Source organism: Anneissia japonica, unplaced genomic scaffold (assembly GCF_011630105.1).
Source record: "Anneissia japonica isolate Jap-2015-1 unplaced genomic scaffold, ASM1163010v1 scaffold736_len178028_cov180, whole genome shotgun sequence".
Taxonomy (NCBI): domain Eukaryota; kingdom Metazoa; phylum Echinodermata; class Crinoidea; order Comatulida; family Comatulidae; genus Anneissia; species Anneissia japonica.
Genome location: NW_022721178.1, coordinates 64,304 through 79,846, shown reverse-complemented (window position 1 = coordinate 79,846; position 15,543 = coordinate 64,304). Strand labels below are relative to the sequence as shown.

The 15,543-nt window shown below is 32.1% G+C and overlaps 1 protein-coding gene across 2 annotated transcripts in view; it reads right to left on the bottom strand.

Annotated features, from left to right (window-relative positions):
• Positions 1-943: 943 nt before the first annotated feature.
• LOC117111483 (DNA-directed RNA polymerase, mitochondrial-like) overlaps positions 944-15,543 on the bottom strand; it is a 47,757-nt gene continuing 33,157 nt past the window's right edge. The window contains exons 21-28 of one of the 2 annotated variants that reach the window (XM_033254402.1): positions 14,390-14,512; positions 13,182-13,259; positions 12,060-12,248; positions 11,160-11,317; positions 10,060-10,158; positions 8,147-8,219; positions 5,991-6,076; positions 944-3,515 (exon numbers count right to left, since the gene is read on the bottom strand). In XM_033254402.1, coding sequence (XP_033110293.1) covers positions 3,380-3,515; positions 5,991-6,076; positions 8,147-8,219; positions 10,060-10,158; positions 11,160-11,317; positions 12,060-12,248; positions 13,182-13,259; positions 14,390-14,512 — 942 coding nt within the window. In that variant the 3' untranslated portion in view covers positions 944-3,379. Of the gene's footprint in view, positions 3,516-5,990; positions 6,077-8,146; positions 8,220-10,059; positions 10,159-11,159; positions 11,318-12,059; positions 12,249-13,181; positions 13,260-14,389; positions 14,513-15,543 lie in introns of those variants that run through there. The other variant, XR_004445879.1, reaches the window with a different exon arrangement.

Genomic DNA, 15,543 nt, shown 5'->3' with positions numbered 1-15,543 from the left:
GGGAGCAGGATTATGACCAGCGTTTTCTTGTATTTATAATGACTAACGAACCTGTTTCTCCCACTCGGAGCCTATTATTATTCTTATTCTTATTCTTATTATTATTATTATTATTATTATTGTCTTAGTGAACATTTTTATTGATTATGTATGACTACTGAACCTTCTGTTTAATTATGAATAACGAACCTTTCATTCGTTTATGACTAATGAACCCCTTTTCTGCATTATGACTGGCAAACAATATGAATTGTGGCCCTTTTATCAAATCATGACGACTGAACCCAGTGGCGTAACGACGAGTCATCAGGAGCGGATCCAGAATTTTCCAAAAGGCGGGGGGAGGAAACAACAGTTTCAGAATAGATAAGTGAGCAACACAAACACTGATTTGCATTGAAATTTTAAAAATTTTGTTTCAAAACGATGGAGGGGGGGGGGAGATCTGGATCTGGATCTCCCCCTGGTCATGGGGGAGAGAATATGCTGGGCCCTTGCTTATCAGTCAAGCATTTTCGTTCACCAAGTGACCGGGGTGTGTATCCACCCTAGAGATAATTGTTGAGACTGCAAAGACAATGTCAACAAATATCGTGTGACTATTTTAACAATATAATAACTATTTTTCCACACACATTTTTAATTTGAATATTTGCCTGCAACGTATAAATTAATAAATCGTCATTTGCTCACGTGTACATTGGTTTCATACTTAATCATGAATGTACCATAAATGCTTGAATAAGCGCCGCTCTCGAATTAGCACTGCACCAAACACGATTTTTTTTGTTAAGCGCCGCTCTCGAATAAGCAACATGGCGCTTAATCAAGAGTACTGTATATTATATTGCCCTGTGTGTAATGAAACATTTTGATAAACATGGTTTAAAATACAATGTATACAGTGGTAAAATGAATAAATAACACAATGAAGACACAAGCATTTCTTTATAAACCTTTATTTACGATGATGGGCCTATCGAATTACGTGAAATAGGCAACATAGGAACGGTCATGGAAAGCACCACGCCGATATTTTTTTATAAGCGCCGCACTGAAGACCCAGCCCCACCTTTTGGAAAGTTAAAAAAAAAAGTAAAAAGAAATAATTGATCGCCCAAAACGCCTCAGGTTATTTTTTCGGGCATCTAGAAAACACAAATTTCGCGGGAGAAAGCATGGTAGTGTTGTCTCGATCGGCCACACTTTCGCCTCTCCCACTTTCAGACATCTCTGAATCCGCCCCTGGCGCTAGGTAGTAGTAAGAAAGGAGCCCCATGTGGCCTCTCCAAAATCCCATTTGGACTGGACCCTCAGAAAGCACATGCATTACGCCAACTGTTAAGACTCGGTAGTGAATTACCCAGGGTTGCGCCACCACCCCCAAGTGCTGACAGGCATTACGCCAATGAGTGAACCCTTTTCTCGATTATGAAGAGTGGCCTTTATTTTTGGGTGCGCAAGACGGAATGTTTCATATATACGGTATTTGTATATTACTATTAATTATTCTGTACATTTCAAACTTTCCTTCAGTTGTTACAAGAAATTTAAAAGCATCCATTGTCACCAGTTTTGAATGGATGAGCAGGAAGTTTTGTACACATAAACTAGAGGTAATTTCCATCAAACGTTCATGCCTCTTTTTAAGTTGAATCCCCGGGTTCCCCATACACCTACAAAACTAAACAGGGGATTCATCAATATACATAGCTGAATAGTACACGTCGCCTGGATGGCGCGGTCGGTTAAAGATGTGTTCTAAGGAATCGCGTCTTGGTATTCAAATTCAATTTTTTTTTTTTTTTTTTTTCAATTTTTAGACATTATTTTTTTTTATTTATCTTTAATCTTTTTGAATTTTTTTTTTCTGTTAGTGGTAGTAATTAATGGCAATTTTTATCCCTTGCCGAAAAAATCCAATATAATAACTATGCCACTGTGTACTGTATTTAAGCTATACCTCCATGATTTAAGCATGGAGGATATTTACTCCATGGTTTAAGCATGTTTTTTATAGGTGTCAAAAAAAATCCTTGCTTGAAAGGTGCATATTTAAAGCACTAAACGCTGAATAGAGGTAACCTCAGTTTAATGCAGAGACCGGTGAGCAGTCGCTCTTGTTTATGATTAGCAAAGCTTTTTCGTGATTATGACTAGCGACCCTCTGGTATAAGGTAAGCTAATGTTACCAAAAACAATAGGCTCATTAAACTTAGTGTCATCTTGCAATTTGCTAAGTTTGAAACTAATTGAACTTATCAAATTTAAGTCATCGTGTGGTAACAAACAATTACTACCGACAACACAAATGAAAAAGAACAAAGGTAAATAGAGTAAATAATAATTTGACCGTGTTAACCCCAAAAAGAAGTTAATATATACATGTATAACGAATAAATAGTAAGCTATCACAACATTTTACTCTAATATTTAGTCCTACATTTAACATCCAGTAGTATACAGTACATTATCATCATCATATACATTTTGATCATGGGTTACTTTTCTCCATTTTGATCTCCAAGCTCCTCTGTCCTAAGCCAATTCCCGACCCAGACCTTTTGCCCTAAGGTCAATATGGATGACTTCCTCCCATGTTGTACAATAGTTTAATTAATTCTGAATACCTCATTAGCAAGTGCCGCCAATTCACAGGTGTAGTTTTTACCAAATGTGAATTTTGTTAATTGCACGTTTGCAATCAACATTTTAATAAAATACAGTAAATACAGCTCTATACCAAAGATATTGAAACATTTTATACTTCATTTATTGTGTTGCTTATAAGTAGTGGTGGTGAAGATATACTACAAAAGCCAAAAGTACATGTCTTACAGTATATGAAGTACAGTAGATACTCATCCTAAGAATTTTGATACCTTTTAAAAATACTTTATGAAAGGAATAAACTGACTATAAAATTAGTAAAATATGAAAAACCAAAAAAAAAACAAATAAATTTTGTATAAGTGCTCAACGTCAAAATGTTGAAAGTATAATACATACTCCAAGTATTGAAATACACGCCATCGTGTTGGGATTCAATATTTCGACATTAATTATGTCATCATCAGGACATTAATTATGTCATCATCAAAATGTTGAGCATGCACTCAAACATATGATCTTAGCTGGCTGTCAGTTTGTTCACTATACATTCTAGAAACAGTCATGTTAGGTATGTTTGTATACATATCTCGAAACAGTCATGTTTGCAGTGGTGGGTACAGACTTTTTTTTTTTGCTGATATGGCAACTGGGCAGTAACTGAGGACCAATGAAACATTACTTCTTGTTTGCCATGTACAGCCTACACTGTGTACCTTTATAAGCATTGTGTTTAAACAGTCCAAAGAAAACTACAGGGTTTGAAATTCTAACTGAAGAAATAAGTTGAGTTGTTTACATGGTTGAGATCAAACTCTCCTTTACTTGGTATCCTTTCAATAAAGTGTTTCAAGTGAGTGGCATTCGGTTGATCTTGATGAAATCTTGACCCTGCTGGAATTTGTCTAAATTAAAGAAACAATAAATCTAACTATAGCCCATAACAAATCTTTTTCATAAAAAAATCTATTATCAAGTAAACAATCAAAAGTTAATTAGTATCTACAATGATTACCAGGAATTGTGGTAAAAACCTACAGTATATCTCACTTCATTGGCTTTTCTTGCGTTGGCAAAAAAAATCTCTTTGCATGCATTTTTTTTAGCTTTATATATGTTACTGATGAATTTTCAGTACATTGTGATTCCACATGGTGTACCTTAAATGAAATGGACTAATTCCATCATCTATATATGAGTCTAACTATTTGCAAAGAGTTTGATTCATGGGATTATAATATTAACTCTGATAAGATCAGATTGAAAGGGTCAATGAATTTAAACTTCTTGGTGTGTTTAAAAATGTAACGTGTCATTCTCATTTAAATTACAGTACATATGTAATAGGGCAAGCAAACACAAGATGAAAAGCAATGTCTTGGTTAGTAATGTTAAATCTTTCTAAGGCTCTTATAATACCAGTAATAACACATTGTTGTTGTATGTGGCCACTTAATGAAAATTCTAACTAAGTAGTTTAAAAGTACAGAGGAAAGCGACCAGAATTATTAGAAGGAAATGGCACACCTCATATTCATACAGATTAAAGGAAATAGGCTTTCTAAGTATAGAAGATGTATTCAAGGTTAACAGATTCACACTTGGTTTTAAAATTATTCATGGCTACACTTTCCATCCTCCTAAAATTATTTTGTTAGATCAAGTGCTAGGTGTGAAGTTCCTTTCAGTTTCAATTTCTTTTATTCAAGTCAAAATCACAGCCAAGGCTGAATTATATTATATTTTCAAAAAATGTAGGCTACAGTAATATTAAAAAATCAAAACATAAATCAAACGCAAGCACATGACATGAAAAATGGATATAAAAGTAACATTTAAAAAATCAAAATTTGCTACATCAAAAGTACACAGGTTTAAAAACATATACGTAATAAAATAAATTATTTTTTTTATTATTAATCATTGAGTCATTATTATTACTGTTTATTTGTTTGTTTTGTTTATTTCAACTTTTCCACACATAAATAATATATTTAAAAATACATTTCATTCTTAATAAAATTCACAGATAATGGTATAACAGTATTTAAAGTAAATATTAAGGATGAAAATTCACATTTCATTCAATAATTATAAACATAAATTCAATTCAAAATTCAATTACCATTAAAATTACATCAAAATTGGGAAAGCAAAAGGCGACATAAAAAAGAGGCCATCATTTATATTAAACAGAAATATAACAAATAAAGTGAATGTCATTTAAAATGGACCAATAACTCTGGGTTTTAATGTTTATTGTCATGCATTTATTAAGTGGATGTTTAATACATTGGAAGGCCAAGACCAATACTTTTTAAAATTCATCTTTTGTAATTTTTACAAGATTATAGAAACAACTTACAGTACAAATTAAACAATCAACATCAATTTCTAATTTCAAAGCTCAACTAACAAAATACTTTATCTCAAGTTACTGATGTATTATCTCTATCTATTATTATATTATATTTTTTTCTGTAAACACTTGTGTTTCTTTCTACATGAAATACAATACATTTTTTTATACTATTTTTTATTAACTGTTGAAAACTTTTATTGTAAACAAATCAGGATTAAAAAAATTTAATCAATTTAAGTTAAGTTACTTTTGTTTTGGTAGAGAAAGTTCAATATTTTTCATCTACTGTATTTAATAATGGAGTAAGAGCAGTATTCTGTTTGGGTTTACAGATACTGTTTGCTCCTGGCAAGATTGTCCTTTACTTTGCCAAATACATATTATTATAAATTATTAATATTATTAATTTATTATTATTATTACCCTCGCCTTTGTGAAGGAATGGTGAAGGGTATTGTAATAGCACATGTCTATAAGGAGTGGTGAAGGGTATCGCACAGCTATGTGTGTGTGTGTCTGTGTGTTCTTCCGGGAGCATAACTCAAAACTACTGGACCAATTTACTTCCAAATGTTTAAACATTGGCACTATTACATGTACCTCGGTCTTCTTGAATTTAGTGCTGATCAGAAGTAAGATGCAGTGGACCGCTGGCCATTATTTTTTCAATACATAAATATGCCGCAACAGGGCCAGGGTTTGTAATCTCAGATTATCTTGTTACTATTTATTTTTTATTATTATTATTTATTATTTTTATTATTTTTATTATTTTTATTATTTTTATTATTATTAATATTATTATTATTATTATTATTATTATTAATATTCTTAGGCCTATTATTATTATTTGAATTGAATTTTGATCATTTTATTAAAATTAAGAACTTGTGATATAGAAAAAAATCAAATAGTTATATATCAATAACAACTGAAGAATTTACACATCCATACCTGTAATTTACCAAAAAAAAAAATCAGGGATTTATAAAACCCTGAAAAAATAGTGAATACTTACAGATTTCCAAATTTCCTTATGAGAGACTGTCCAAGGTCATCCAGTATTGGTTCACTATGTAGGTTGACAAATTGATTTCTACAAACCTTGAATAAAAAAAATCAACAAAATATAATAAACACAATTTTATTGCACTGTATGTGACATTGTCAACATACCTTCATCAGAATATTTTTGGCCGAGTGCCGCCCTCTACCAGCATTTTCAGGAATGTTGAGTTAGTTGTAGCTCACAAAAACATATCAATTTGCTTGGCTTGCTTTTACCACATAAAAAAACATTTTTAATACTGCACACATGCAAGAAAGACAAAAATGAACAGATTGAGCGCACTACACAGCGCAGTGTTTGGGCGATTTCATTATCTGAAAAGGGTATGTAAAAATGAACTTTTTTAAACGATCAATACATTCATAATTTATGCATAACACTGTAGAAATAAGATAAGATTAGTAAACAGAGATTCAACATCAAAAGATACAACATCAAAAGATTCAAAACGGTAACCAGAACTAGCTAGTTCTTATCTAACTTTATTAGGGCCATATTTTAATGACTGAACTAAAAGAGTCTATTGCTCCTAAATTTATAGAATCAGGTATTGTTAAGTTTTATACTCGTTTTGTTGACGACATACTAGTGCTGGCTAAACTTAATGATTTTTATCACATCCTACGTCACTTTAACGCTTTTCATAAAAAGATTAATTTTACCTTTGAATCATTTGAAAAGAGTGATATAGTACATTTTCTGGATTTACAATTTACAACAGTGTAGGAAGCATGAGTATATATCGTAAAAATACACATACAGGTCAATATATCCTTTATGATAGCTTTGCCCCATGGAACAATAAGATTTCTTGGATTCGTAATTTAGTTTCAAGAGCCCACAAACTTTGTACTCCTGATAAACAAGCAGAACTTTTTAACATTAGAAAATTTATGTCATGGAATGGGTACCCTTTAAAAGTTGTTAACCATGTATTCAATAAATTAGATGAACCGGAAACGTATACCTACGCCTACTGACAATAGCTTGATTAAGATATGAGTTAGATTGCCTTATCTAGGAAAGGCAGGTGAATCCATTTCACATAGATACTTAAAGAAAGTAAAGAAACACTTAGTTAAAGAGGTATTCATAACTTTATGGCAGTACAAAAATGTCTCTCATTTTATATTTGCTAAAGATCAAACCCCTAAAGAATATAGGATTATATTGGTAAGACAGATAGATGCTTAATAATAAAGCACATTCTTCACGATCTGATAGTGTTATAAATGATCATATACAACATTGTGAGGCATTCCAACATGTTTTAGGTTTACAAGGTATACTTGAAAATGATAATGTAGCCTGTAATGTAAGTAATAAATTAAGTTTAATATTATCTAATACTAACATTATTAACAGTTTGCAAAATTGGTCTATAATATTGTTTAAAGAAGTGCTTGCTATACGTACGTACGCTACACCTGTTGCTAAACAATGGGCTGAAAGCTTCAAAGCACCTTTCTTTGTTTTTGTAGGTAGCTTTGATCAGTAGGGTTAGAATGCTTTGATTTTAGTTTATTCATAGCTATGTCACCTACTAGGAGTAATGTTTTGATTGGTCAAACACTTTTGGTACTTGTGCATATAAGCTTGCAAATATGGATAATTTTTCATTCCTGATGAAGACATAATTAATGTCTAAATATTGAATCCCGACACGGTGGCGTGCATTTCGATACTTGGAGTATGTATTATACTATCTTATTTTTATCGACCTATATATCATTGGAAGTTAATATTGTAAACTTACTTGTTCCTTTTATAGGAGCACTTAATTATATAAATGAAGGGGTTATTAATTTTTAAAAATAGTGTATCTTTATTGTTCTTTGGATGAGTACTCTGAAAACTCACATTGAATTCTACTGCAATGGATGTAAGTGATTTTCATTATTTATTATTTACACAATTTTCCATTGTACTTATAAAAACAGTAATATAGTTATAAATTTTATTCTTATAGACAATCAGCATCGGCCAGTAAAAAATGGGTATTTCTTTTTTGCCCACCATTTACAAATTAGAACATTAATGTTCTGATAAGAAAACATATGACATTCCAATTGTTTTGTTTTTTTAATTTTCTATAATATTCTTACTTTATTCATAATATCCACTGTACTAGGATGTGTCCAGAAACAGTCATGCACAGAACTAAATGTAATACCAGCCCTGTGGACATAAAAAGTAGAAATTTAGTACTAGTGAACTTTTAGATTCTACCACTTAAGTGAACTAACATTAACAATTGCATATTAAACATTCATGTCAACATACTATTCATCAGAAGCCTCTACATTTAGCATAACTGTTAATTAAATTTAACAAATAATATTGCACACATTGCATTAATACTTGCATGTTACTGACAAGTACTAATAGGATGTATTCAGTGCATGGGTGGTGCCAGGTCCCCCTACGGGAGGCAGGGTGACAACAAGAGCAAGGTAGGCGTGGTCGGGATTCACTCACAATCTTTCAAAAAATGTGGTGCAGGGGAGAGGCCTCCAACAATTTTGACAAAGGGTTTCAAAGGCTTATTTATTTATTTATTTACAAAATTTCTATAGCGCCCTTCGATTTTATTTGGTACTCACAAAGTATACATACAAAATATAAATACCAGGATAACCCGTAAAGCTGAATCCAGCTTATTTCCAATGGGTCCTACAGACAATCAAACAAGAATACAAATGTGAATAAAGCACAGCAAAAACAAAAACATCAAACAGGTTACTGCACATTACAAAGGTGAATCTTAGGCACGTTTATACTCGTATATATTTTTAATAAACTTAATACTTGACGGAAGATTGTTCCAGTCTTTTATAGTATTGTAGAAAAATGTTTTCGAGGCTTGCCCTTTGATATGTGGCATTACAAAATTTTCACCTGATTTTCTAGTATTATAAACGTGTATTTCAGAAATTTTAATAAAGTTATTTGTTAAAAATGAAGAATCTATGTCATTGTATATTTTAAAAGCATGAAGAAACCTAAGAAATTTAACCCTATTGTTTATATTTAGATATCCAAGTGTGGAAAATTCTTTTCCACCTACATGTGCCGTAGGAGGAAGGTTTAGAATAACCTCACAATCTTATTTTGAGTTACTTGTAGTTTATTTTTTAATACAGTACTTATACCAACGTACAAGGCAGATGCAGCGTAGTCGAAAATACATTGGATAAGGGCAGAACATAAAAATTTACGACTTCGCCTGTCCAAGCAGCTAGCTTGTCTATACATGAAGTTCAATCTAGAGTTAGCTTATTTAATTAAATTATTAACATATTCATTGTTTGAAACACAATTATCAATTTGTAAGCCAAGGTACTTAATGGAATTGCAACTTTGGATGGTCCGTCCATCATAGTGAATGCTGAAGTCTTGAAAAGCGTTTAACTTTCTTTTAGATCCAAATATAATGCACTCGGTTTTTTGTGGGTGCATAGATAGCTTATTTTCGACCAACAAATTGTTGCACAGTTCCACACTGTACACTAGCTTATCAGAAATGTATAATGGGTCACGATGAGCAACCAAAATTGCACTGTCGTCAGCATATAATAATAGTTGGCATTCATTATCAATAAATATTGACATGTCGTTAATATAACAGTTAAAAAGAAGCGGACCTAATATACTTCCTTGAGGGACTCCATGAGTACATCCCATGGGTTCAGAAAGGGTACCGTCAATACAGACAATTTGTTTTCTATTAGATAAATATGTGACTTGAACCATTCGACCGACCCAACCACCATCGCTTTTAATTTTTCACATAGAATAATGTGATTGACAGTCCTTTGCATGAGTACTCATGTGATTGACAGCCCTTTTCATGAGTACTCATGTTCAAAGCGCTTTACATTAAGAATACAAATAGAATACAAAATTAAAAAATAATTTAGAAAAAATAGAGCCAGTATTTATTAACCAACAAGATTTAATAAATTTTATTTTTGTTCTCCCCACCCTGCTGGTGCCAGCCCTGATTCAGTGCACTAACCTTTGGCAGAAGAGGCTTGTCAGCATCATATGAGCAGAGTCCAGGGAGTGAATAAAGTTAGGGGGAAATGCATTCTTTTGTTTCATAGTATCCGGTTTACTGCATAAAGAAATTACAAGTATAAGAAATATTTATCAGCTATTGTTTAATAAATTATGTGTTAAATAAAAAATAAATAAAAATTTTTATGCTGCCTGTCATTCACAAGAAGAAGAATAAATTATTTTATTTTTATCTCATGTATTAAACTGTACATCTGATATGTTCTACCAGGTTAATACAACCTCTCTCATTTCCTCTCCTATTCCCTGCCCCTTGACCCCAACCTCTCCCTTTTTTATCTTCATTCTCACCTTTTTTTATACTACCTGGATGGTAGGGAATAGATCTATCTCTAAGTAACATAAAACAAAAATTGAATTAAATTACTATTTATTACATATAAAACATTGATTTAGGAATTGAGAAACTCAGCAATTTAAATTGATATCTTTAGTCCATAATATTCTTATTCTTAAAATAATTTTACTTGTGTCGATAAATTTTATTATTAATGAATGATATGAAAATTAGCACTAAAAAATGCAAATTATGTTTATTTGCAACACAAGTTATTCCAAATGATGTATGTAAAACATAGGGGCCAGAAGCCTTTGTACTGCTCACAAATAAAACCCTGTCTAGAATAGATGTATCCCTCATGCTCACTACATGGACTACCAGCCTTTGTATAAAATTATTGCTAAACTAAGTAAGTCTAAATGGAGTTCTTTCATGTCTATGGGACACCTAAACAATAGCAGTAGAGCACAAAACAAAGACAATTTCGCTGTCCAAAAATTGTTTGAATTTTATTTACATAAATATAGACTACTTTTATGATGCTTTTTATCTTTAAAAAGTAATGTCTACAAACATTGAAATGGCTTCTGAGCCAAAATGGGGGATTTGGCAGCCCTTCTCCACACACTTTATTATAATTCCCATAACCATACTGACCAGTTACAACTTCTATTTTATCTGAAAATCCCAGTGCTAGCACGTCCACTGTCAGAGAGATTTTGATACATTTTAAAATGATTCAGTTTTCCAATACTTACTATCTTGTGAATATAGGATCCATTGATTTACTTGATTTATTTGGTCTGTTGGAAATTTTCTTTTGGTAAGGTTGTACAACTGGCAGACCAAGAGGAGTTTCCCATTGCACTAGTTCACCAGCTTTTGATATCATCCAAGCACTGTCTGTCAACCAATCCTGTAAAGTACAGAAAATTCTCAAACTGAACAGCAAGTTAGTATATTAATTTAATCAATAAATTTGATGCACTGCCAAAAGATGCAGTGTATACAAATAACAAACACCTTACAGCCCCAGTATTTAGCCCCCAGCCAAACTCTGGCCCCTCAACAATTTTAATCCAGCACGTGACACTTCTCAGGAAACAATTATTATTCCAGCCAAAAATTAAGCATATTTTCAATTAAGGGTGCAAGTGGCTTTGCTATGCTAATAAAGTGCAGAAGAATTTTACAGGGAAATAGCATGACTTCAATCTTAGAATTAATAAAAACATTGATTACTAATTCAGCTTTTGTGGTGATATTAGGACTGCCACTTTGCCTAATGCTTGGTTTGGCATTTTCCTAGTCTAAACTGCATCTAGTGGTGTATCTAGAATATTGGCACGAGAAGAGGGTGATGGAGGGCAAGAAGGTTGAATGACGGCCCTAAAATTAGGTGAGGCCAACTCACTGGCAATATGAGGAGACTTTTAACTAGTGGAGTGAACATATTTTTTATCCAACTCCCCTTTAGCTTTCAGTCTATATATAGTATATAAGTAGATACAGGCTTAACATAAGATATTATGTGTATATGTGTATAAATGGAATGTACTGCAGTTCTCAATAAAATAATATGGATTACAACATTATGTTGTCTGGCTTCGGCCTGGCCTTGACAGATTGGCCCTGCCATCCTTACATTATTTTTTTACCTGAATTTGTCTAGTTTTGGTAAACATTTTACGTAGGCTCAGGAAAACCTTGACAACAATATAGGCTGATGCTGCCCACTGCTGATCAAATGTAAGGTCTTTCACCTCCCTCAACTGTTTTAAAATTTGTAGTCGGCCACCATATGCAGTTACACCATAAACAACAGTCATCACAGTCTGCTTCACAATCTACATCAAAAATTAATGGTTATCAAATCAGTACTTAAATAAGAATTTTACCAATCTAAAATAACTATAAAACACAAGAACACTGAAAAAAAAAAGCGGACCTTATAACATCAACAGTTCATTGCCTGTAAATCTATTTCCTCGTGTGTGGACCAAACTCCCTGCTGATGTGAGGAACTCTATAGTACTGAAATCTCTTCCCAACTCTCTCATGGACATTCATAACTTTTTCTCTGAACAAGATTTCTAAATTATCTCTTCCCAACTCTCTCATGGACATTCATAACTTTTTCTCTGAACAAGATTTCTAAATTATACATTTTACTGACCTTATATGTTTATTAATTATTGTATCTATATTGTTTAACTGTAACTTAATACTTATTGTTGCTTGTTGAAATTTATTTAATTAGTATACCGTTAAGTTTATATGAACTACATGTATTATGTTTTATTTTGTTTTGTTTTTTGTTCATTTTTTTGTTTTGTTGTTTTATTCTTCATTATTAACTGATCTTTAAAATAATTTCTGTAATTTTCTCTTTACATAAAATTATATATCAGTTATTACTGTACATACTAAGAGAAAGTTTGAATTTTTGAATTATGATAGGCCTATTTATGCTATTTATTGTATTGTATTTAAATGTTTTTCATGTTTATATTTATTAATGGGGCAGCTGACTCTCAATGAGTCATAGTAAAATTTTGCTTAAGCTGCCCCTGGTCAAAATGTTTGTTGTACTGTACCTTTTGTAAATGTGTATTGGTCGAATAAATAAAATGAAATGAAATGAAACATTTGCTGATGTTTTGATATACTTTGATACCAACAGTCCAACCTATTACAATGAATGAATTTAATAAACATGATCTGAACAGCATTCTGAAATTCTGAAATGTAAAATATTAATAAATTTATTGATATGTAACCTTTCTGTGAATTTGATCTTTCAATAAAATTGCAATTGGATGACCATCTTTGGCATCTTCAACACGCAACTCTTCTACCTAATAACAAGAGGAAAAAACATTTATTTTTACGTAGAAAAAAATTACTAAAATAATAATTTAGTAATATATAATAATTAAATTTAGTAAATTATTCTCTAAACCAACAAATTGTCACACTTTTCACTTGCAACATGGTGCACTGGTAGGTTAAATTTGTGGTTGCAAAGGCTGTGCTATGGTGTGTGGTTACTGAATCTCATAGGTGTAGAGTCAACCTTTTAACATTAAGACATCATACTTTTTGCTGCTTAAATTTACTTTATCAAAAAAAATGTGGCAAAAAACTTACAATAGTTCTTTTGCGAAAGTGGGAAGTACAAGAATTTTGTATTTTGAGATTTTTTTGCCTGATGTTAATACAACTGAGTAAAAATATATTATATATGAGTAAGGGGATCCCAGAGCTCATTAATTGGCAGATTAATTTTTTATTATCGAAACAGACAGTTACTATGAAGAAAATTTCCTTTAAAAGTCGCTTAGTGGGTCCACCAAAATAGCCAACCTAAATATAGGATAATACCAGATGTCTGTAAACTATGGAAATACTGTGCCAATCAATCAAGTAAACATCTATTTCTCCCAGATAACGGAAACAGAAATACAAATCTGATACACATCCTGAGACCTAAATAAGAACAAAGATGAACTAGATTAAACAGAAAGGACATGCCCCTAGGATATTGTTGCTTTAAAGGTACCACAAAAACAACATTATGTAGCTACATTCAAAAATAAAACGGTTTCTGGTTTTTATTATGTAGAGGACCTTGGATATCCACCTAACCAGAAGGGTTACCCTCTATAAAAATTGTGGGAAAAATATGGACATGCAGATATTTCCCAGCCCCTGTCTATTGAATGACACATTCTTACTGGTCAGATTGTTGGGTTTGACTAGAGAGTTCCACTGCGCTTATTTTCAGATTTTGATTTCATTCGATTATTTTATGATCCACTTGAGTAATTAAACAAATATGGCTTGTTTTACAATGAAATCGACCTACAATAATTATCCATCCTCATGTGGTTCCTCTGCATGTAAATGATCTACCATGATGAAAACCTTGTATTAACTGGTATGGTAAAATATGTGGATTTTTCGAAGTTGGATAACAGATACTAACCATTTGTGCAACTCCATTGTATACATCTTGTGGCAAAGCCATAGGATATAAATTAACTTGCTGTGCACCTATTGCGTCTCTGCCAAGAGCAGCATAGTGCTGTAGACCATTGCAAGAACCATCCTATAAAATATGAACAGCAATTCAAAGATTTATTGCTATGTTATTAAATTAAATCTTATAAGGGGAAAAATGACAAGCTAATTAAAAGATGTTTGAACTATACGATTCCTATAGTATTTTAATATACCGTCATATTTCTGGCAGCAATTCTAAGGATCTACATAGTCAAACTAGTTTAAAACATATATAATTGATTTCCCCGATGCATGACTTATTGAAAGCTGTTTACTTAATTCAAATTTTATTTTTGATGGCACCAAAATACTCCTTTTAATTGAAATAAACAGGATTAAAATATTAAAAATAATTAAATATATATCTACACAATCATTCAAGAGCGACCAAACAAACCACATATTTCGGATAAGGCAATCAATCAAAATTGCCTCACCAAAAATGTCATTTAAATCATATATTGTAATATTTGTGGTAAACAATATGTCGGAGAAACAAAAAACACTCTCCGTATGAGAATGACACAACATAGATCAGCTATCAGAACATCTAAGCTTGATCAACCAGTAGCCGAACATTTTAATTTAGCTGGTCATTCAATTTCAAATTTCAGAGTGATTGCATTTGACCATAATGCCAATTGGAGCGACAAAAATCGCAAAGATAAAGAGAATCACTGGGAACTTTTACTTAAAATAACCACACCATTTGGACTCAATATTAGGAACGTTCTCCCAGTACACTAAATTAAACCTTTGGCATTCCAATTTATTCTGGATAAATCATTTGGCTTATTTATTGAGGCATGCCTCTAAAGTTTAGTTTTGGCCTTCCTGTTTACTTGTTTAGGCTGTTTATTCTAATACCACCTAGCCTATTGTTTCTAATCATGCTTGCATGAAATTCTCACTTTATACTACAGGTATCTGGCTTTTTCAACCCTCACTCACTCGCCAACGAGGAAGGACTAGTGTTGTCCGAAAGCTCTGGTTCTATTTCTGACTGTTAACTTACGTTTACTTTTTAGCTGTTGCTTATCATTTATGTATCTCTACTGCTGTCTCTTATCCACATCT